This window comes from Geospiza fortis, unplaced genomic scaffold (genome assembly GCF_000277835.1).
Source record: "Geospiza fortis unplaced genomic scaffold, GeoFor_1.0 scaffold173, whole genome shotgun sequence".
Taxonomy (NCBI): Eukaryota; Metazoa; Chordata; class Aves; order Passeriformes; family Thraupidae; genus Geospiza; species Geospiza fortis.
The window spans coordinates 4,252,298-4,276,152 of NW_005054334.1; the positions used below are offsets into that span (position 1 = coordinate 4,252,298).

Genomic DNA, 23,855 nt, shown 5'->3' on the forward strand with positions numbered 1-23,855 from the left:
AGCAAATAGCTATGAATAGCAAATATGCATATTCAATTTGAGCTCTGAAGAACAGGTTAAATTACAGAATCAAAAAGCTTTAAGACTGAGTCCAGCCATAAACTTACTAAGCCCAGCACTGCTCAGTCCATGACTAAACAGTGTTCATCAGTGCAAAATCTGCAGGTCTTAAGAATATCTTCAGGGATGATGACTCAACCACTTCCCTGGGCAGCCTGTTCCAGTGCTGGACAATCCTTTTGGTGAAAAGTTTTTCCTAATATCCATTTGAAACCTGCCCTGGTGCAACTTGAGGCCATTTCCTCTTGTCCTATTTCTTGTTACTTGGGAAAAGAGACTGCCCCCAATGTGGCTACAGCCTGTTTTCACATATTTGTAGAGAGCAGTAAGGTCTCCCCTGAGTTTCCCTTTTTCTGGACTAAGTAGCATTTTTTACATTTAATTATTAGAGAAATGGGGAGAAAATCTTTACTTGTTTTTAGTCAAAAACATTTTGCTCTGAAACACTCAGTTAACACCTGAAATTTAATATGTCTTTACAGTTTGGTTTTTTTAGTCCAGTTTGGCTTTACTGTATGATAAAGAATACTTGAAGAAATATTTTGTTCTTTGGAATAAAACAAGAAAAAGTTATATAGCCTGGAAATGTATTAAGAAATTACTGTTATGTAATCTTTTCCTCTGACTCAAAGACACTTTAAAAGAATTTTGTCTTGATTTGATATGTACTGCAAATATGTCCTATAGTCAGTATATAAAACCCTAAGTTAGATGCTTGTAATTAGTCACAAAAGGTCACAGATAGGAGGGGACAGTATTACTTGTGGGGGTTCATGTTTAATCTGGGAGAAGAGTATTACTCATCATAGCATTCTCTTCCTTTTCATCCCTGGAGGTCAGTGCCCATTCTAAATTAGTTGTGAATGATTGTCAATTCTGCTTCACCCACACTACTGAGAACCCAAAGTTCTCAACAAGAATGAAGCAGTAAATTAATGACATGGTGCTGCACTGCAGTAAACAGCTCATTGTCTGCATGGTCTGTAATGAAACCTCTTTGTCCTTTGTGCAGTCTGGAGCAAAAGCACTCCACCTGCTCCAGATAATGGTACGTCCGCCTGGGGTGAGCCAAATGAAACCAGTCCCGGGTGGGGTGAAGTAGATGATCCAGGAGCATCGACTACAGGCTGGGGGAATGCACCTTCCACTGCCCCGAATGCCATGAAATCCAGTGAGTATGGGCCAGACACCAGTTTCTTTGCAATTGCCTTGGAGATGTTTGTGTCTGGCTTTTGACGTAGGTCACCTGTGGAGGAGTTGTTATCTGAGGCCTAAAAGCAGTGTTGAGTGTTTTTATAGGATTTTGATGGATGAGTATTAAGTGTTTGTAAATGACTGAAACTTTGTCTTTTAAGGTAGGAAAATTTTCCTAACTAAGCAATTAAATGAGCAACTCTGATTCTGGAAGTGCTGAAACACAGTAAGGAAATGTGTATTTTTCTCCGTTTCTCCGGCTACCTACTTGTTACATGATAAGTCACCTTTTCTGATCATATAAGGAAAAGACATGCACAGTACTGACAAATTTCACTGTGAAGGCCATTACATCTTTATCCATGCTTTGATAATGTAACTTGGCTTTGAATGGATTTTTAAAATTGTATAAGTGAGAAAAATTGTAGCTCTTAAGAACTGCACTTTGTAGTAGAACCTAAAAGCCTACCACAGTGTCTTCTGTGAATGAGATGATGAAGTATTTTGAAAATCTACTTCGAAGTTAAAATTTTTTTATATTAAGAGTTTTTTGGGTATTTTTCTTGATGATATAAGTTGTTTGTATAATTTTTATTTCACTCTTATTGCCAAAGTCAGTAACGTTTGGGTGTGAAGTTTCCTGCCGGAACTACTGATGATACACCAGTGTTACTGAACTTGACTTGATGATACTTGATAACAGTAAGACTGTTTCCAGCCCAGAAGTTGCTTTTGCAACATGTAGTTGTTTGAAATTAAGTGCTGTGTAGATCGTTTGCTGTTGGATTGTTCACCCTTCCTCCCATACCAATTAAATAATTTGGCCATTTCTGAAACAAAAAAAGCTTTGCTTCCTTAGTGTTATTGTTACAGGCTTTTGTGGATGACAGGCTTCCCATGCCTGCCCCACAGACTTGGCATTTTGAGGATGCTAAGCTGATTTTAGATGGCTGTCTCCTTTTATCTATAAAAAGATACCTAAATATGACCAAAATAAGAACTTCTGAAGCTGATCCATTGAAAATTCTGTTGATTGGTTAATGCTTAATACAGTCCTTTAAGACTTTACCTGGTCACTTTCATACCATAACTGGTCTGTATGTGTGCCATAACTAAAGAACTGCAACCTACGCATGCTGTTCTGTATGTGAGCTGTCCCCAGCTCTAGAGCAAAATCTAGGGACAGGATACAGACCAGCTCTGATCAGAAAATGGAAAAAATCAGTTTGGAGCCAGAGAAGGAAGCATAGATCAGTATCTACCTGTTTAAAAAAGTACATTTACGTAGTTCTGCAAGCATTGCATAAGAATATTCTGGCGGAAGTTTCATGTTCAAGAGTCCTAGAGAGCTGTCAGTGCAGAAAAATAATCTCTGGTTATATAGTGGCATAGTATATATTTAAGCACTGTCGCCAGAAATAAATTAAAGCTGCAGGGACTTCCCAGTATAACATTTCCAGACTGTGTTCTTGACTGTGCAGTCATAATACTTTATCGTAGTCTTTTCTGCATAAGTAGCAGGATTAAAGGGCCAAGAGGTAGATTTTTTGCACTTGGACCAGTATGTTTCATGAGAGCCCTCAGTTTTAGTACCCAATTGAACAGGCTTTAAAAAGCTGTTTCCTCTAAAATATCTGAGTGTTTGTTTATGATGCATTTTAAGGTATCTCTTAAACCACCATGAAATACTGCTGTACTTATTTTCGTTATGATCAGGGTAGAGATCCCCATGGTAGACTAATTGCAATTCCTGACTTTTTTTATATTCAGACATGTTGGGTGTTTGCTTTCAGATTCTACTTAGTTGTTATTCCTAAAAGTCGTTTTTGTAATTTTATGGAAGAGTATAGAGCGAGTGGAGTATTAAGGTTTTGAAGTGAAAGAGGAATTAATTGATAAACCACCTGAAGCAGAATCTTCAGCACCCCTGGTTTTTGTGTGTGCTTTGAAGGCTTTCATTTGTACTCAAAAATAGTAGGTTGCCTTTTAAATGCAGCTGTATCTGTATAAGAGGTCCCCATTGCTATTATATCTTTAAAGGTTTGACATTTCTTTAAAATAGTTGCACAACATGACATGTGAACATGCCACCAGATCTCTTGGGTTTTGGAATTCGTGCACAAGTTTTTACAGCTCTTAGAGTGAAGACACATTTTTGATTATTTTTTTTTTAAAGTCCTTTGTGATTCTGATGATCTCAGCCAATGTTGCAGTGTCACATCACCAGCTGCATGGTAATGTAGACTGCTTTTGAGCTTTTTTTTTTGTTTTTGTTTTTCTAAAGGTTCTAAATCTATGCAAGATGGCTGGGGAGAGAGTGATGGGCCAGTGACAGGAACACGTCATTCCAGCTGGGAAGAGGAGGAGGAGGGAGGAGTCTGGAACACAGCAGGCTCTCAGGGAAGCAGTTCCTCCCACAACTCAACAAGCTGGGGACAAGGAGGAAAGAAAACACAAATGAAGGTAAAATGCTTGAATGACTCATTACTACTGTGTTGTCTGAAAACAGTCTGACTGATATGTTAGAGCACTATGCAGTTATTTTTTAAGAATGTTTTGCAGAGTTACAGCAAGGTGCCTCTTAAACTAATGTAAAAAAAAGGGAGGTTTTTGGATTTGCTTTAATATATGACACCTGTTATGACTAATAAATCTTCCAGTAGGTGTCAAATTCTTTTGGTTTGTAAGCTGCACAGCCATTACTAAATGAAAATAAGTATCCCAAGGCTATTTCTCTTCTCTTGCTGACACATCTTTGTTAGGCTGCTGCTGTTGTTCTTGCATAGCCTGCTGAAGTTTGCATTCCACAGTCCCTTTGGCACATGAACTTCTTATTTCTAACAACTGTTGGATTTATGTCTGACTTACGTTTGTTGTTCTTGACATTTGGCCTCAGACAGGAGCAGGAGCTTGGCTGTAGTCCTGAGTAAATTTCTTTCTAAGATTTGTTTGCATTGAAGTTCTTCAGTACAGTAACACTTGTTACTGTATTAATATTAGAAGGACTATGCTGTGTCTGCTTCTCATGAAGTAGGTAGGGCAGATTCAAAAGGCAAGGCGCAGCAGTTTCCTAAGACATGGAAATACTTCTGTGACATGATAGGGAGTTTCACAATTCATATTTCACAGAAATTATTCTCGGGGACTTTTTTCCTCACTTAATTTATTTTAACCACCAAAACAATGGAATTTTTTTTCACTGTTGAACTGTGTTAGTGTTGGTGATCTCTAAATTACACTAAAGCCAAAGAGAGACCCTGGTCAGCACAGTGCCTGTGCAAGAGACACCATGCTAAAGGGAAGAAAGGAAGAAGTCTGCCTCTGAATGCACTGGATTAAAGAATGGATTCAACTGTAACAGAAGAAAAAATAAACAATGTTCACAAAGCTTTCCAGATTGCAGAATGAAACTGAAGGTGTGATAAACATTCTGCATGACAATGTTCAGCCAGTTTGGAATATCTAACAGTGGGCAGTTGTACAAGACGCAGTATTTGGTAAATGTTTCCAAACATGTAAATACTTGGAGTTATTTTTTCTGGAGATGAATTTCCCTGGTACCTGAATTTTCATTTTAAACATGCACATTTGAAAGATAAAGACGAATTTAAGGAATCAAGAAGTTTCTTAACAGTATTTTTCTCTTTTTTTTTTTCAGTGTGCATTAAAAGGAGGAAATAGTGATTCGTGGATGAACCCTTTATCCAAACAGTTTTCAAATATGGGCTTGCTAGTAAGTAAATTTTTTTTTAAAAGAAAGTGCAACTTTGTGAAAGAGCTGTAAGCTTTAAATAAGTTGAAATACCAACTGTATCACAGTTATTTATCTGCATCTGCCATGCTAGGATGGTGGTTATAATACCTGTAGTAGCTGACTTAGAATGGCTTCTCAGAAAAACCCTAAATCTATCGTGATTCCTGAAGTTACTTTATGGTAGCTCCTTCTGTAGGAGAAGGAGTTATCATAAAGCTCATAAGGAGGAAGGAGCTATCATAAGGAGGAAAGGTTGCAGTTTCCTTGCAAGTAATAGATTTGGGAGGGGGATGTGTGTTTTCTTATTTTGTTTGTTTGCTTTTGGGGTGGGAAGATTGTTGCTTTTTAGTGTGGGATGGGTTTTTTTGTTGCTTTGTTTTTGGGTTTGGGTTTTTTTATTTTATTTTCATAACATGCTGTTTAGAGCACTTAAGCTGGAGGCTCCTGCCTGCAGTGTCAGACATCTGTGATAAGTCCAAGGTATTAATTCTGAATCTCAGCCATCTATCAGAAAAGGAGATTTACAGCTCTATGTCTGTCTTGGCTGAATTTATATTGGAAGTACAGTAGGGTCTTTTTAGAAAAAAAGGGCTCATTATAAATCCATAAGTAAAGATTGTTTGGTAAAGTGAATAAATATCACATCATTGAGAAAAGGACAGAGCCATAGGGAAGTATTTCAAAAAGAGTTCTGTATAATTTTTTATATAAAGGAACTTCTGACAAGCTTATTTGTAAAATATTATGCAGAATATTGTGCCAGTTGTCATCCTGTGAAGCAGGAATACCATGTAATACTGGCTAGCAGAAGATAACAATACAGAGCTTGTGTGAGAAATCTAGGGCTGCACAAGCTGACATTGACATGCTTAGAATTAGTTTGCAATGTCTTTTGGCTCTCAAGCTCTAATTCAGTTTGCTAGATAGTACATGCTTCTGAAAGCTATGGGAACACCCTGTCCCACACTGCGAGCTGAAGAATCCCATGGCAGTACACTTCAAGATTTGATGGCATGACAGGCCATGAGGATGAGCTGTCATTTTGGCTGCTATTTTTGGTGTTTTGTCACTCAAACTCTGGAACACAAGGCCAGAGGTTCATTTATGGAGTGGCTGTCTGTCCATCGTCCTCAGTCGCTGTGTCTGTGAGTCTGTTTTCACATGGGTAAACTTGCCACACACAGCCTTAGGGGGTTGAGGCAAGGTGTGTCCAGGGTGATATCAGAAACCCTTGTGTTCAGTTTTAGTTTAAAGTAAAACTTTCATTAGCACAAGCATGTTCTTTCTGCATTCTGTCTTTCTGAAATATTCTTGGCATTGAATAGAAGTCAGAACTGAATTGTGGTGGTTTTTTTTTCCCCCCAGAGTCAAACTGACGACATTCCAGGCAGTAAGATGGACTTGTCTGTAGGTGAGTGTATTTTAATTGCAATGCATTTGAACTGTGAGATCACCTGTAGTGTTTTTATAAGGATGACCTGCTGTACTCTGGAAGGGTTTGATTCTTAGTTTTAGCACTCCTCATAATATAAGGGTGGAGTAAAAAGCATCTTCAGTCTTGTCTGTAAGCTTTGACTCTGGTCTGCAAGATTGGGATGTATACCTGTACAGAGCAGAGCTGTAACTTGGGGCAGAAACATCTTTAAGACTGTTTTAATCTTTGAAGTTTGTATTCATTGTTACTGTTTCAAGAAAGTGAAAATCTTTTTCATTTGGTGGTAGAGTACTGTTTTCCCTCCTGCCAGTAGGACATTCCATTTATTACAGTTTTGTGGAGGTGATGTGAAGGGAAAAAAATTATCTTCTGTCATTGGTTTCTTCAGTTGCATGCCTCAGGCTATTACAAATTACTTTTCAGTAGAACTAGATTTTATGTTCTGGATAGCTTCCCCACCATTGCTACACAGCTTAAGCATCATGGGCTGTGTGGTACCTCAGGTAGAACTGTGGTAGTCAAGACTTACTTGCATCTAATACCTGGTCTGGATTTGGTATTCTAATACAATCCAGACAGATGCAGTGTCTCTCAGCTTAGAATCCATTACATTCTTAAATTTCTGCCACATTTCGTCGAGGATTCAGTTGTTCATTTTTCCCAAAATTGCTGTCTTTTCTGAAGTAGTGAAGGATCTCAGTCATAGATTATAAGGATGTTTATTTATATGGTACGATACAGTTTTGTGAAAGGTAACAATTTTTTGATCTCTCCAGTTTGGCCTCATGCATCCTCCCTAGAACTCAGGCTCTGATTGTATCATGCTTCTCTAAAGAATGTCTAGGTGGAGATCAGTCGCCATCATGGGTGTTCAGTTCTCACCTGCTTTCAGATGCTGCTGCTAGAAAACAGATCTAATCATGTACAGATGGAAAGGATGGTAGCCTGGATTAGTTTCTTATCTCCAAATTAAGGATCCTTTGGAGCTTTCAAAGACCCTCAGGCCATCAGAGCTTCTGAGGAGGTGACTGCTGCTCAGAATATGCTGTGAAAGGGTGCAGCAAGGCTGCATCTTTTACCTTGGTATGTTGCTCTTCTTTAAGTTTAGTGTGCCCATTAATGGCGGCATCCCTTGATCTTAGCTAGAGCCATTAATTATGGCTTGCATTCTGTTTCAAAGGCAGAGAATGTAACAGATCTTCGTAGGTTTTTTGATTACTTTTGCATTTAGCAGTTTTGCTCTTGTTGCTGATGGCATTTGTTTGTGGAAAGCTGTAAGCTGTTTTGCTCAGCCCAGGTCTACTTCTAAAATTTACAAGTTGGACTTATTTATGAGGTAGGCTTGTAGAGTCTTTTTTATGAAGATGGTGTAACATTTAACCTATTCTATGTTTCTGCATGTAGAGAATTTGGGGCTTCATATTTATTCATACACAAGTGGTTCTGCCTACTGTGGAGGGTAATTCAAACTTTTCACATTTTGTCAGTTGTCATGTACTACATAAGGTAAAGCTATTCTTTAGCCCCCTCCATTATTTATAGCTTTAGTTGATGGGTTCAAAGGACAAGACTCACATGACACATTTCAAAGTTGCATTAGAATTTTCTGTGAATGGGATAAAGGAATGCAATCATTTCTCTCAGACCTTGTTTATACTGGAGTTTAAGCAGCTGCTTCAGCACTAAGTGGCATGCAAATCTGTCCTTCAAGCCTTCAGAGGTACTCTTTTAATGCCCTGTGTATTTTACAAGGCATCATTCAGTAATATTTGAGGAGTTGATTGGATCATCAGGATAACAAGAGGGACGAAAGGGTGTTTCTGTGGCTTAGTCATCTTGTGTTGGCTTTGACCCAGTTTCATTTCAGACAGTGATGCAACTATGCCTCGCTTTCAGTTTCTTTTCAAGCAACTAATGGCCGGGGCTTCCTGTGTGGAATTAAAGCACATGAGCCTTTTAGTGCACGTTGCTGGCATTGTGTGCAGTGGTTTGATGTAGGTATTGACAGCACTGAGCTGTTTGTGACACTTTGTGAGTGCTTTTGCAGAGCAAGTTGTAGCTTTCAGGGTGTGTTAGAAAGGGATCAGAGAAGCACAAGCTCATCCAGTTCCGTGTGACTCTAGTTACAAGCTAAGATATGTAGGTGATTTGTCAACTGTCTTGTGATAAATTATGTTGAAGGCATCTGACAGGATGAAGCTGGATCAGCTTTGAAAGCTGTGTGGGTAAGAGAAACCCATGCAATTAGTGGTCAGTTTCATAGCTTCTTGGCAGTGGCATCGCTATGAATATTAATAGATTGGACATTAAGAAGAGATGCTGGATTTGAGAAGCTTTTTCAACAAAACGCTGTCTTAAAGGTGTTAAAGTGATTAGCTGTCTGCTCTGAAGAAGGTTAAGTGTTTTGTCAGTGGTGGTAGGGTAGGTTAGCTATTGCCAACTTCCTTTGGAAAAGTCACAGATTTTCTTGTTAATTGTGCTGACATGTTTTTAAAATGATTCTTGGAAAGACCATCTGTGCTACTAACTAAACAGTATTCTTTAAAACTAAAAATACCAGTAAAGCTCATTTCTATCATATCCGTATTTTAAAACAAAGATGTTTTCCATCTACTTCAACGTAGCAATATGCATCTCATAGCTTACAGGTGCCACATCTGACCAAAAAGATTGTTCCTTGGCAACAGTTCACTGTGTAAGGTGGAAAACTTCTTCCAGCCAGCTCTTTGGCTGTTGATAAAGCTTTTAGAGAAAATCGATGTCTTGCTCACCGTGTATGTTTCAGTTTGGTCATCTGTTATTGACATCTCATACTTCACCAGGTTACTGACTAAACAATGGCAGGAGACTTTAGAGCGTATTGGAGAAGTGTCTGTGTTACTGGTTGTGTTATTGTGTACAGGCTGAAGGAGATTGGTTGTCTGTCTGAAGTTACAATATACCTGTTGATGTCTTGTGTTTAAGAATTAAGTTCATGTGACTCTAGGACAGCCTTGACCAAATAATGTGCATATGACCAAATTTTTCAAATGATCTCAAATAATTTCTCAATGTCAAACCCAGCAGAAGGCAAGCAGAATACATGGAGAACTTAAATAGTAGTCTTTCTACATACTGGATCCCAAAAAATTACAGTGCAGGTTTTGGGAGACATAGAGAGCTAGGGATTAATTACTATAACTAGTTGAAATGTTTATGTTTATATGTCTATATAAATTTTGATAAATACTTCACATTAAACTCTATAAAGTAAATTGGCATGTTCAGTGTTAAATGAAACTTGCTACATTTATTTTTCAACACTTTTAATACCAACTCTAGCTGTGCTAAATTATAAGACAGATGTAATTAATACCCTGGTCTTAAAGAGTATTTCTTTGGCTGTGAACCTGCTGTCATGAGATTATTTGCACTAATTTTTTTTTTGTTACAGGTGGTCTCCCAGATAAGAAGTTTGAGGTAGATAAACGAGCTGTGAATCTCGGGGATTTTAATGACATGATGAGAAAGGATCGATCTGGGTTCCGTCCACCTAATTCCAAAGACATGGGAACCACAGATAGTGGGCCTTATTTTGAGAAGGTGAGAGAAATATCTTCAGATAAATTAATAGCAGCCTCTTTGTTCAAGATTCCAGTTTTTACCCTAGTTCTCTGCAGGTGCTAGATATTGAATAACCCTGATTGAGCTCAGTAGTAAAAGGTGGGGGGTAGTTTTATTGGTAGAGTGAATGTGTGTATAAAACAGGCGTCAGGTGTGCATAGACAAATTGGAGAGAGTGAGGCTTTTTATTCCAGAATAGACTGGTTTTGATGTAGACAAATGCCTTTCTTTTTTCTTGGAAGGATAAACTACTGGTAGCAATAAAATTCGTTACAGGTTTCATCATGATGATTCTTTTGGCTACTAACTACAGTCATCTACCGTAAAGAAAATTGGTTGAGATCTAAGTAAATATAAGTAATCACAGTCTTCTGAATATTTTTCTTCTTTCATGTCTGGCATTTATTGGAAACACCCTTTCTAAATTCCACAACCCCTTATGCTGTATGTCCGTGTACTGTAAGCTTCTGTACGACATCTGTTTCTCTGTGACATCTGTTGTATGTTATGATAGTGTTTCTTTCATATTCTTGCCTATTTTAAACAGAAGCTTTCACTGTTATTATCAAATATTAATTGCTTCCCATTATGAATTGGAGAGTGTCCAATAGATGCAGAATGCTCTAGGGCTGTTTTGGTTTTTTTTAGACACAGTTTATCACATGTAAAATGGAAAACAAATTTGGTTTAAAAATTCTGAAGGCGTGTTAACTGTCTAAGAATTTTTTTAACTCCTCCATTTTGGTATAATGAGCCAAAAAGCAGTTTTGTCAACTCCCTCTGGTGGCATAATTAATAAATACTATGAGCAAAGCTAATACATTTCCTAACAAATTATGCTAGTAGGTGTGTGCTAACATTAGGAATTCATTCAAGATTTGTTTCCTTCTGTAGTGGTAATAGCCACTATCAGAAATGAATTTCATGAGAGTTCAAAATGTATTTTTAAAAAGAAAACCTAAGAGTATCTCCTTGGACCAAAATCTTAATTGTCAAGTGGTCGTTCAAATCAGAAGTTTTGTCCTTGTAACTGCTATTACAAATTAACTTTGCTTCTTCCTAGTCACTCACCGTCCCTCTTTCTCTCCTCTTGCGTTCTGTTGCTTCACTAACCAACTCCTGCTGTTGGCTAACTGCTGCTTCAGTTGACTTTGCCTTTCTCCAATCAAGATGGGTGCCTTGGGGATGAGGCTCCCTGCTCTCCCTTCTCCCCTTCTCCCAGCTACAAGCTGTCTCCCTCTGGTTCCACACTATCCAACGTCGGCCTTGGGGCAATCGGCTCAGGGCTCAGTCCCCAAAACTTCGCTGCTAGACAAGTAAGCAGGCCACCTTATAAGATGCATTGTTATAAGGCTGCAACCTGGGCTTAATCCTGGTTAGTTGGTTGCTTGCATTTGTTTTTCTGCTGAATAGGTTAAAGTTGTTAAGGGAAATTGCAGCTGTCTCAGGCCATTGAGAATCAGTCCACTTTGATTCCTAGCATCAGAACATACTTGGTCTGGTTTTGTTGGCCTCTTCCTAAATCGCAGTGCAACAGCAGGTAGATGTGCTTTTCAGAAGTCGTGAAGTTAGTGGTATCCTTTATTTTAATTGCTAGCTTAAAACCCGGTTAGAGGCTGTTGATTTGCCTCATCAAACCCAACACTGAAGTTTTTCAGACTCCACTCAAAGGCCTTGTATGTAGAAATGAGCCTGTAAAAAGTTGCAGTGATTTAGCATTGTGCCTGTTCCCCTCTCCCTTCCTCACGGTTCAAAGTAAGGATTGATTTAGTAGCCTTTAAAAATTCTTGAAGTAGCAATCTTTTTATGTACAGGGAAATGGTGTGGAAGTAGTCAAGTGATTAACTGCAGTTTGGGAGAATTTCTGGCCAGGAAATACTAGGAAATGAAAGAATAGTACCTAATTATTGCAACTGGTCTAGCTTATGTAGTCATATGCCTAACATGACGGTGTTTCTTTGTGTTGTCTTTCTGTTTCTATGTGACATAGTGTTGAACATCAGATTAAGTCCAAAATTTGCAGGCGTATTGTTGATCTCAGTGTGCAGAACTCTTGTTATAGAGAGAGCTGAAAGTGTAACTGCAGCTTCAAGGCCTCTCAAAAATTTTAGTGTAGTTGACTCCATCTGGCTCTTTCCAGGGTAAAACCTCTTGTCTTTTGGGGTTTTTTGTTTGTCTTCCTGCATGCTTAGGAGTTGCTTCTGAACAAGAAGATGCTTTAGGTGGAGAGGGATGCAGGTGTGAATGAGGCAGTCCATAGTGCAGCCAGTGTAGAAGCAGGAGGAGAGACTTGCGTTTGAGCAAAAGGATAGCAGAATATGCACAGTATTAATGGTAGGAGTATTATGCACAGCGTTATGACAGGATTTATGAAATCTTGGTATATAAGGGAAGGAAAGGTTTTAGTGAAGGCTTGCACAATCTCAGTTTGGAATAATGATGGATTTATGTTGGGTGCAGCAATGCTGGCATGGACAGGCAGAATAGGGAATGATGGCTGAAGAGTGGCAAATACACTCTTCAGAACCCCAGGTATCTGAGAGTCACAGGCACCCTGATAGCAGGAGATGGGAAATTCTGAGGGTCTTGAAACTGAAAAGACAAATTCATGGCATATAAGGATGCTTTGGAGTATGAGCTTCAGCTTTTAGAAGCAAGAGAGTGGAGCTTAGTTAGTGTATGAGACCGTTGATAACATTTCTTGCTTTTTTTGAAAAATGGTACCAAAAAAAGTCTGCTGAAGAGGCTGCAGTCATGAAACATAATCACAAGTTTTCTTGGGTCTTGTTCATGCATTAGGGTTTTTTGCAGAAGTTGCTTATAAAATCAGTAAATACTTCTCATTAAAAAACTCAAACAGCAAGTATTCTTGTATTAGAAAATAAACCACTGGAAAAAAACCCCCACAACTATTTTCTCACTTGAAAATTTTCTTCTAATTTAGTGGGTGAAAAGGGAAAGGAAAATATCCAAATCCAGAATGTTGAAGTTTTCATGGCAGAGGGGAAAATTTTGAAATTTGGATTCTAAAATAGTATGAGTTAATGAAAGGCCTACAGAGGAAAAAAATAGCCTCATGAGAGATATCTCAGCAACCTATTCAGGAAAAGTACCTGTCTTCTCTAAAATGGGGGACCATAATTCTTGCTGATAGATTCTTGCCATGCTTTTAAGCCAGTTGGAATGGAGTTTCTAGTTTGTTATTTGTACTCCAAGTTTCTATTTCCCAGTACGTAAAGTGCAAAATATGAAAACATTTGATTTGTCATGTCTTGAAGTAAGTAGATAAGCATGGCCCTTCAGTGTTAGAGGAGAAACAACCTGGATCTCAAAAATGTAGTACAGTGGCTTTAACCCAGGTAGACTATCACTAATTTTAGCTGAATGTCTGTAATTCTAAGGGAACTCTGTTTAAGTCAGTAACTTGGCTCATTGTTACTGAGATGTAGTTATTAGCATAGCCTGCAAGATTCATCTTCTCACTACTGCTTTAATTTTGTAGGGTGGCAATCATGGTTTGTTTGGAAACAGCACAGCACAATCGAGGGGCATGCACACACCAGTGCAGCCACTAAATCCTTCCCCCAATATCCGGGCGCAAGTGCCTCCCCAATTCCTTTCTCCCCAGGTAAGGAATTTATAGCAACTGATTACTTGTAAAAGTAGAGCTACAGCCTTCTGAGCACATCATTGAGGTTACTTATACATCTGTCTTGGTCTCAATTTGATGTTAAAAAATTAAAAAATTGAATAAGATAAAAACATTAAAATTCGTAGTAAAAGTACTTAAAACGCAGGGCAGGAGCATTAGCATTCTATCTTATTCCAAGGCAGTTGATGGTAAATGCTCGCTACCAGTATTTTTAAACCTCAAAAGTGAATTTGGGAATCCTGTCTCTTATATAGGCTTCTGCAAAGTATTTTAAAAAGAACAAATAAACGTGAAAGCTTAAAGTGTTTCTGAAGTGTGACAGGTTGCTTAATTTTTTTTAGTCTTGTCCTGTGCTTCCTGTCCCCCCACAAAAGAAAGGTTTGATGTAGGGGCTACATGTTACATTTATATTGCAGAGCTTAATCTTAAGACCTCAGGGTCTCCAAATGTACAAGTTTACCTTTTGCTTTGGACTTGGTGAACAGTTCTTGAGATTCTCTGGAATTGTACTTGTGTAACTCTGCAATAATGCAGGGAGAAATGGGGGAATTCTTCTCCACCTACTCCTGTCTTTTACTGTATCTTATTCAATGTACAAAGAGATTAACTCTTTCTGTGAGGCACTGTTTCTTTGCTCCAGTGACTGCCTGAATGCCTTTTTATCCCCTTGTCAAGCAGTACGTTTTTACTGTGATAATGCAGTACTGTGATTACTGTTTAGCTGCATATATGTCAGCATTTAAATTTAGTACAGTCTCTGGCACCTGATTGGTTGGGGAAATAACCTTTGTGTGTGTGTCTGCATCTGCACATGTAATACTGTATACTGTCAATCAAAGTGAGGTATTTACTCTGCCCAAGTTATATAGATTGTGCATGTTTGAATGTGATGTGTTAATAAATCTGTAATGTCTTTCGCACACCACCATTGAAGATTGGTGTCATGCTTGTTCCTGTATAGAAATACTTGTACTTCATCATCATTTCCTTGTAGCAATGTGTTCAGGATATGTAACTGCTTTCCATGCAGGTTTCGGCCTCCATGCTCAAACAGTTTCCCAACAGTGGCTTGAATCCTGGTCTTTTCAATATGGGCCCCCAGCTTTCTCCACAACAGATTGCCATGCTGAGCCAGCTTCCACAGATTCCCCAGTTTCAATTAGTAAGTAGCTAGTAATCTTGTGAGACTAGACAGTTTGCAAATTGTCTGCTGAGTTTTCTTTTTATGCTTATTCTAATTCTCTTTTGTTAACTGATGTTATTTTGTGCAAGTATTCCCTCTTCACTATATTGGGTAGTAAAGTCCTGCTAGAAGGCAACAGATAAACCAAATAGGCCCATGTAATTATTGTGGATTACAGTGGGTTGGTAATTACTCTAAGCCATGTTTTTGTACAGAAAGCAGTTGTTTGTTGATTTTTCATGAAGTTTTCTTCAGACTTATAGTAATAAAGCAGATACGAGTAATTCTCTTGCACAGTGTTAAATTAGAAACATTTAACATTTAAGTGAAGGATGTGGTATTCTTCTAATGCATTCATTGTCATTTTATTTGAGTGAGTGGAATGAGAAACAGTTTACCTAACTTCTGAGCCAAGCGTTTGCTAGTGAATAGCTCCTGGCAATTATATTTTGCTAGATGACCTCTGTATTTTCACTCTTCCCACCCCCCCCTTATCTTGTAGGCTTGTCAGCTCCTCCTTCAGCAGCAGCAGCAGCAACAGCTGTTACAGAGCCAGAGAAAGTTATCTCAAGCTGTGCGACAACAGCAGGAGCAACAGGTGTGTGGCACTGGTTTTGTCAATCAAACGAAGTATGAGGTTTGCTGGGGAAATGCAGTCTGCAGTAGAGATGGTGCTGGCTTCAGTAACGTCACCTGCTCTCTTCACAGTGCACTTTTTGGAGAGCAGGGTCTTTTTTATCTCCTCTAATTCACTGTTTCTTTATGTTTACTGGAATTTGCATTGCAGTATAGCATAGATGAAGCAGTTTTTTCTTCCATTTGCAGATTGCTCGTATGGTGAGTGCCCTCCAGCAGCAGCAGCAGAGGCAGCCTGGCATGAAGCATTCACCATCCCACCCTGTTGGGCCTAAGCCACATTTAGACAGCATGGTACCCAATCCTTTGAATGTGGGTCTCTCAGATTTACAGACCAAAGGGCAGATACCTGGATACGGTTCAGGTGGTAAGTGCTCCGTGGAAGTAGGTCTGGTGCATTGCCTGTAGCTTCCCTATTATTAATGTGGTAATTGTGTTAGTCACTTATGTCTGGGTCCAGAAATGAGTAATTTATGTCTAAGCATTAGAGTGAAGGTTATGACAAGTGTCAACTTTGAATCAAATTGCATTATTTTTCATTGTGTGGGAAGAAGACAAACCTAAGAAGAAAGCATATCATGGCATACTGACATAACACACTTATTTGGAAGTTGCCCCTTGAACATACCTTTTGCAGTTGTTTATTTCTTTTTCCCGCCTTTTTGTTGTGATTGCAATGACTCCCCATTTAAAGATGCTTAAAAACAAAACAGAAGATGACAATTGAGTTTTGTTTTGTTTTGTTTGTTTCACAGGCTTTGGCTCAAGTGGCATGGATTATGGCATGGTGGGAGGGAAAGAGGCTGGAACAGAATCCCGCTTTAAGCAGTGGACTATGATGGAAGGGCTGCCCTCTGTGGCTTCACAAGATGCCAATATGCACAAAAATGGTGAGAGGGGGAATTTTGGGAATGCCCTTTTAGGATCATCTTGCCAGAGGTGAAATAGTTTAGATGAAGCTGTCTTGCCTCACCAGTATGCATCTTAAATATTTTTGTATTAATACATCATGCTCCTGAAAATTTCAACCTTTCCCAGATGTAAATGTATGTTTTTAATGCTGCAGGTGCAATAGTGCCCCCTGGAAAGGCTCGTGGAGGATCGCCCTACAACCAGTTTGACATAATCCAGGGCGACCCGCTCAGCAGCCACGCAGGCCCTGCTGGTGATAGTTGGTTACCTGCCAAATCTCCACCAACAAACAAGATCGGAAGTAAATCCAGCAATGCCAGCTGGCCTCCAGGTATTACATAAGGGCAGGGGTGGTGTCCTTGCTTTAGGATAGATGTGCTGCACCTTCCCTCAGCATACTTACTTAAATAACCATTGCAACGAAAGTACTTGGGTGTCTTGGCCTATCTTGCTTTTGAAATTTCTTCCACATTAAAGTAGAACGCAAATGTTGAATTTCCAGTAAAAAATGCTGGGCTAAATATGAACTAACTGCTGAATTGCCTGAGTAGTGTTTGGTTTTTGTTAGGTGAACTCCTATCTTGTTTGGTTTTGTGACTTTACATGTACAAAAAATTCCATGAAAACACATGTTCATAAAATACACACCACCATCTCCCTTCTTTGATACTGATTCCTTATTTGTGCTGTGTTAGACTGACACAGTGTAAAAATTATTGACAGGGTGGAACCAAAGAAAAAGATGTGAAGTAGGACTTTTTTGTAGGGCTTTTTTGTGGTGGTGGGAACACAACACAGTTGTGGTTCACCTTTGTTCGTGTCGCATAAAGGGTAGAAGAGTTTTGCAACAGTTCAGTTATGCTCAAGAATCTTGTGGCTTGGGTGGAAGTCTCTTGCTTTTGGGATGGCAGGCTGGTGCACATTCTTAAAGTTTTGTAGTTTCACTGGCAGAATTTTATGTTTCTGCTAGAAAACTCTCTAGGAAAAGTACATATATGTTTGAATACACACATAATTTTCTGTATAAAACATTTATTTAAATAGAGTGGTGTCCTTGAAGTTGCACAGATTAATCGCTGATGCTGTTCAGCAAATAGTGGGTGCTGTGATTTTTCTCTTGGCTGGAAGACAGGTGCATTCCAGGAGAACATTACTAATTCAAGCACAAAAAAAGTAGAAGTCCAGGTACATCTCTTGGGTAAAGCAGTAGCACAGACCTTGCATCAGAAAGCCTAGGAATCTATGTGACAGATACAACTGCAGGAACTCTAGAAAATGTAGTTGAAGATTTTTGAGGGAAAATGCCTCAGTGTCTAACTCCAGGAAGAAAACATCTTCTGATGAGCTAACAGAGCTAAAGAATTAGTTCTCTCAAAAACATCTGCACATCCACAAATTTTCGTACTGCTCATTGCATTCTTTATGAGTACATTTGTGTTACACTTCTGTCAGCCTTGTTGTTAAGTACGGAGCTTTTTGGACTGGAGTTGCTACTCATAATGCCAGAAACTCCCAAAATTTAATCTTTTACCAGACTTCACTCACAGACTCATTGTTGCTGAACTCAGTCACCATTCCCCTGTATTATACTGAGACAGTACTGCTCGGAATGTTACAAGGGACACATGAGGGTCAGCTCTGCCGTGTTTCCAAGTTTTGGAGCAGCCACTGGCTCTGGCAAGGTTCTTGGTGCCAAAACTGTTACAATAAAAAGCTAAAAAAAGTTTAAAAGCTTGATAGCTACTCTTTGCCCCTTGTTGATATTGTAGACCTTCCCTAGCTATGTCTGTAGTCCCATTGTCAGCGATAAGTGAATTTTTTTGTTGCTGACTGCCTCACCACAGTGAGAGGATAAGTGAAGTTCACAAATTCTGAACATAAAATTTCAGTGAGATCCTCAGTACCATCCCTCATTTCTTGTGTGAGTAGCCCAAGGCTATGATCGCAGCCCTCATGTAACAGATCCCCAGATTTGGCAGGTGGCATTTACTCAGTTACTGCTGTTCCACTCTTACAACATCCATAGGCTGCTGGGAGAAGTTTCTGTTCTATGACCATCAGCCACTTGAGCTGTCTCATAGTCTAACTTGTGGACTTGATTGTGAGGAAAACTGAAATCAAGATCTACCTTATAAAACACCCCTGATGAAGAATGAAGACCTAAAATGGCTTTACATGCTAGATTCTTCTCTACAAGCTTGTAGATGAGGTCCACTGTCAGTTCCTGGCAAAAAAAGTTTTTAACAAAAATGAGTTTACAAGAGAAAACCTCTTGAAATAGGTGCATTTTTCCTTTGAATGACAACAGTGGTCACTCAGCACTCACCCTGACTACACCTTTCACATTTTCCTCCTAAATGCCATCTGCTGCAGAAATTCTGCCATTCAAGAGAGCAGTATTGTTCAGCACAAAGATAAATGAAGTGGTGCCCAATCAAACTGATATCAGTGCTGGAGGTGAGAGCAAGTTTTGCTGCATTGGTGAGAGCTATGTCGTTTGGTTATGTTGCACAGACTTGCATATTTCAGTCATACTTGGAGTGTAATTTTCCCATTCAAGATCAGTCATACTTGAAGCAAACTGGCCTGGATGTGTCTGTCATGGTTTTCACAATAATCTTACGTTTCAGCTTTTTGAGAGGACCTTTCAAATATCAGTGGAGAAATACATTTCATGTTGTCTTTACTGCCTAGAAATAAAAGAGCATGTTTGTAGACAAGAGTTGGTGAATGTGCATGATAATGACTATCAGCCCCAAAGGAGAGTTTGGAAGTTTGTCGGTATGCTGTAGTTCAAGGAAATGCTTTTCCAGACCAGGGTTACATTGATGTGTGAATGTGTTCATAAACAACAATACCCCTGATCCTTGGAGCCTTGTTTGTGTAGTCATTTACCTTTTTATTAGAGCTCTCTGTGCGCTTAATTTTCAGTCTCAAAAATTCTCAGAATCTTTGCAAATAGAAAACTTGGACTTCCTTTTTTTTTCTTTTGTCCAAACAAGTTCTAATTTCCATATTCTAACCTATGTTCATGGATTCTTTGTCTCAGAACAGAGAAGATATTTTGAGTAGACCCAAGAGCTGTATTGCTTCTTCCTTAACAAAAGGGAAGTCCTGCTTGTCCGGGTATGGCAGTATTTTGGTAGTAGCTGAGCAGAGTCCTTTCATGATGCAGTGCTGATTGCTCATAAAGTGTTGATACCTGGATTATTTTGTTGAGTTACTAAAGATTGGGAGATATAACTGATGTTTATAAAAACGTGAAGGCAGTGAACAAGATAAATGCAGAATTGTAATTCCATGACTCCTGCAATGCTAGAACTGTGCTGCAAATGCTGGAATTAACAGGATTTAAATTTTAAATAGATGGGAGGTTTTTTCCATCAGGAGTGGTGAACCTTCAGGTTATGCTGCTTTCACAGTTTCTTGAGACAGATGATACTAGCCAATTGAAACAGTGATTGGATAAAATGATGGAAGAATAGTTTCACAAGTTGGTGCTTGCAGATAGAGGATATTTCTGCCGTCTGAATTAGGACAGCTGTGGATACTGGGAGAGTGTGAGGCCAATAGTCCACAGATAGTGGCCAGATTTGTGTTCTGTCCCTTAATGGTATTTCTCCTACTGCTGTTGGCAAAACGCTGGACTAGAGGGACCATAATTCTGACCCAGTGGGGCATTTTTTTGTCTTCTCTCAGATTCTCCCGTGCATTATCACAGTCTAATACTGCCCTTGCTGTGGCAATAATTTGAACCAGTAGTATCATATTTTCTTCTGCATTTGTCTGTGAAATTTATAGTCTTGACTATAATTCTTCATTACAAAGGTGACTGAAATGAACCCTTCCATGTCAGATTAATCCTACATTGCTTCATTCTAGAGAGTGCATCTTGGATCCCTTTTAATAATGAATCTTTAATTACACTCAAATATTCTATTATTAATTTTTTCCAAAGTTCGGGAATTCTGTAGCCTGGACTTGTATCTGCAAGGGATGAATCTGCCACCTTTGCACTCTTCTCACACTTACACAAATTGTCATATAGTATATGAAGCTTCTTTACTTGTTTTTGTGCTTGTCAGTTTTACTTTTGCACCTCTGCTTCCAGAACTGACCACAGCACTTTATTCATTGAAGGAGCCAAGTTACTGATCTTTCTTACAGTAATTGGAGTCTTTGTGTGTTCATATTTAATATAACTCATCCTCTTGTCATAAAATTCTGGCATGCCTGAAGCTATAATTCAAACTAAAGCATGATAAGTATACCCCATCTCATTGTGAAGCATGAAGAATGACAATGAGTATATACATTACTTTTACCACAAGGCATCTCACCTCAGTATTGATAGGTAATGTATAAAGTGTGTGTGTACATACAGTGGGATGTGTCAAATGTATTTCCAAACTCCTAAGGTAGGTAGCCTTTCCTGGAGAAAGGCTTCTGCACACACACCAAGTATGTGTACAGAATCTAATCTTACTCATCTTATTTGGAATTTGTTAAAACTGTTGAAATCTCACCTGAATGCAGCAAAGCAGAAGCGCTTTAAGGGATACTGGATGCCCTTGTACCACTTTTTTTGTAGTGTAGGCTTGTATTCATATGAAACCAGAGCTAGTGCTGTGGGAGGAACTGTGAAATAGATTACGATTCTAACATGCAGTCTTTTTTTTGCCCCTAAGGAATGGTGTAGAAGACAGTTGTTTACCATCCTGAAATACCTTCAGCAATTACTTCTAGTAAATAACATCTAATTCCTTTTTCTCTCCTGTCCCAGAGTTCCAACCAGGAGTGCCATGGAAAGGTATACAAAACATTGACCCTGAATCTGACCCCTATGTGACCCCTGGAAGTGTGCTGGGGGGCACAGCCACATCTCCCATTGTAGATACTGACCACCAACTTCTGCGGGACAACACCACAGGTAAAACACTGCACAGCTGGTCTGTGACCATCAAAGTCACTCTGATAATTCGGGATTGTTGTGGTCATTGCAGACAAACAGTCTGTTGCATTTGTCTGAGAAGGAAGCTGCCTGCCTTTGCACTGTGGCTGGGAGCACCTGAAAGCTTGGCATTGCTACAGTCATGGCTCTCTTGAGGTTTAATGCTGTTAGAGAAACTGTGAACTTGGTCTCCTCATTCTCTCTTCTCTTTGATAGGGTCTAATTCTTCCCTCAACACCTCGCTGCCTTCACCTGGTGCCTGGCCCTACAGTGCCTCTGACAATTCCTTCACCAACGTTCATAGCACTTCAGGTATGCAGGCTTTGAAACTTAACCAGACAAAGCATTTTTCATTTAGCACTAGTCCATTGTTGTTCCACTGGGAGTATTTAGTCCATCGTGTGTAACAGTGACTTGGGAAGACAAACCCCATAACTCTGAATATAACCCCCTCCTTCCTCTTCCCCCCACCCTTTATAGGCTGAGCATGACTCCATCTCTCCTGCTGGTAGGAGGTTGTGAGAAACAGAAAAAGCTTTGATGCTGTGTAAGCACTCCTCAGCAATATAACTAAATCATCTGTATTTATCCATGCTGTTCATGATACCTTGTGAAGGCTGACCTAAAACAGAGGCTAGGTGGAGTTAGAGAATAAAGTAGGTATATATTAGAAGGCCTCAATGGATACACCTTGGGCAGTACAAGAGCCCAGCCAGGGCTACACCCAAGATGAAACCAAAATGATCACAAAAATGGACGACTGGTCACGAGGTCTCACACTTTTATAAGTTCTGGTCCGTTTGCATATTGGAGTTAATTGTCCAATTATTGCTTCAGGTTGTGAAGTACCATCCTTCTTGTTTTTCTCTCTTCAGTCCATGCTGTTTATGCTCTCGGGCCTGAAATTTGGGTCGATTGTCTTTGTTCCCCATCTAGGAAAGGAATTGTATTGTCTAGTTACTCTGTGGAGGGAGCTTAACATCCCTTAATATGAAGCTCAGAACTACACACTAAAGCAGTACAGAATCTGAAAAATATAAAAGCTAAAACCTAAGGCATCATTTCCAGCACAAATCCAAAACACAGCCCCAACCAGGTACTGGGAAGATAATTGACTCTACCCCAGCCAAAACCAGTGTATTATGCAAGTTAAAGAATGAGTAGTAGGAAACAGCAGATGCAAAAGCAAAGATAAAAACAGTACATGTACAATCTGTTGACAAGTCATAACTTTTAAAGTATTACCTGCTTATATATGTATTAGTAAAGGTGAGTGATTTTATTTACTTTAACTTTAGGACATGAGAGTGCTGTGAAGGGAATGTTTTTGCCTTGTCTTGTATAGCACTCATCATTCCCTGAAATCTGGACAGAGAAGACATTTGGTCCTCTTGCTTTTAATGGTTGGCCTGTATATATAAACTTTAATATATGTCTCAGATGCTTCATAAGAAGGTCTCTACAGCTTTCTGGTAAAAAACTGTTTCTGCACACACTTCGCAGTAAAGTGCTGGAAATACTTGCTCCAGATGAACCATTTGGATTTTAAGCTTCTTGCAAATGTCAGAATTTTTTCTTGAAGATATCATTGTCTTGACAATTACTTAAAAACGAAGAATTGTGTATAAATAACAGGTGATGAACAGAGCTGAGAGCTACATCTGGCTTGAACTTGAGGTTTTTTTCATCATACTGAATGAAAGCTGTGTTCAGGCGTTACCTCAGCATCTTCACCAAATGTGTTGAAAGTGCTCTTTAGTTTTTAAGAAAAACTGAGTTCCTGCCACTGATTTGTGAGCTGACTTTGGTTTGAAGCACTGTATGCAGCATTCTAGTGACACAGAAGGTTCCTCTGTTACAGCCTGTGGAAAGGAGCGGCATGTAGCAACTTCTTGCCTTTGCTTAATTTTTGTCTAGCACGTAAGAAAGACTGAAGAGGTAAAAATATTGAAGTCATTGTCAAATAGAGGAAATGAGACCACTGCCACATACCAATTTCTTTCTGTCTGCTGGACGCAAGTGTTTTACAGTCAGAGAGCCAGTCATCTGAACTGGGAATTTAGAATTCACCTACCTGTAAAGCAGAGTCCAGTGAAAGCAGGTTTTTAAGCACTTTCAAAGGTTAGTGCTTGAAACCTGCTTGGTACTGACCATTGCTGTGTCATGGAAATACAGAGATCTAGCTGTAAATTGAAGCATGGTTATACATGCTGAAAGCTTTGTGATCTTGGTTTCCAGATGTGTTATTTCATGCTGCCCTGGCATATCATAAATCTGTGTTTTTTCACTTAATTTCAAATTACATTCACCACTGTCTGCTGGTGACTGAAGTTAAATGCACGTATTTGCACATGTGTGCATGAGAGTTATGATTAAGATAATGTCTGACACAGCCTTTCCCCCCCGCCATGTCTCTGTTGGCTGGTTCTCAGTGCAGAACAATGAGGAATTTTCAAGGAATTACGACTTTTGAAA

General features: G+C 39.2%; 1 protein-coding gene across 6 annotated transcripts in view; it reads left to right on the forward strand.

Annotated features, from left to right (window-relative positions):
* The window catches only part of TNRC6B (trinucleotide repeat containing adaptor 6B), a 106,869-nt gene that overhangs the window by 78,114 nt on the left and 4,900 nt on the right, over nt 1–23,855 (forward strand). For 5 of the 6 annotated variants that reach the window (XM_031057706.1, XM_031057705.1, XM_031057704.1 and 2 more), the window contains 14 exons: nt 1,073–1,231; nt 3,539–3,717; nt 4,913–4,987; nt 6,374–6,419; nt 9,877–10,025; nt 11,192–11,362; nt 13,549–13,674; nt 14,729–14,860; nt 15,384–15,479; nt 15,707–15,884; nt 16,273–16,407; nt 16,584–16,760; nt 21,213–21,359; nt 21,597–21,692. In XM_031057706.1, the coding sequence (XP_030913566.1) occupies nt 1,073–1,231; nt 3,539–3,717; nt 4,913–4,987; nt 6,374–6,419; nt 9,877–10,025; nt 11,192–11,362; nt 13,549–13,674; nt 14,729–14,860; nt 15,384–15,479; nt 15,707–15,884; nt 16,273–16,407; nt 16,584–16,760; nt 21,213–21,359; nt 21,597–21,692 (1,866 nt within the window). The remainder of the gene's footprint in view (nt 1–1,072; nt 1,232–3,538; nt 3,718–4,912; nt 4,988–6,373; nt 6,420–9,876; nt 10,026–11,191; nt 11,363–13,548; nt 13,675–14,728; nt 14,861–15,383; nt 15,480–15,706; nt 15,885–16,272; nt 16,408–16,583; nt 16,761–21,212; nt 21,360–21,596; nt 21,693–23,855) is intronic. The other variant, XM_005421858.3, reaches the window with a different exon arrangement.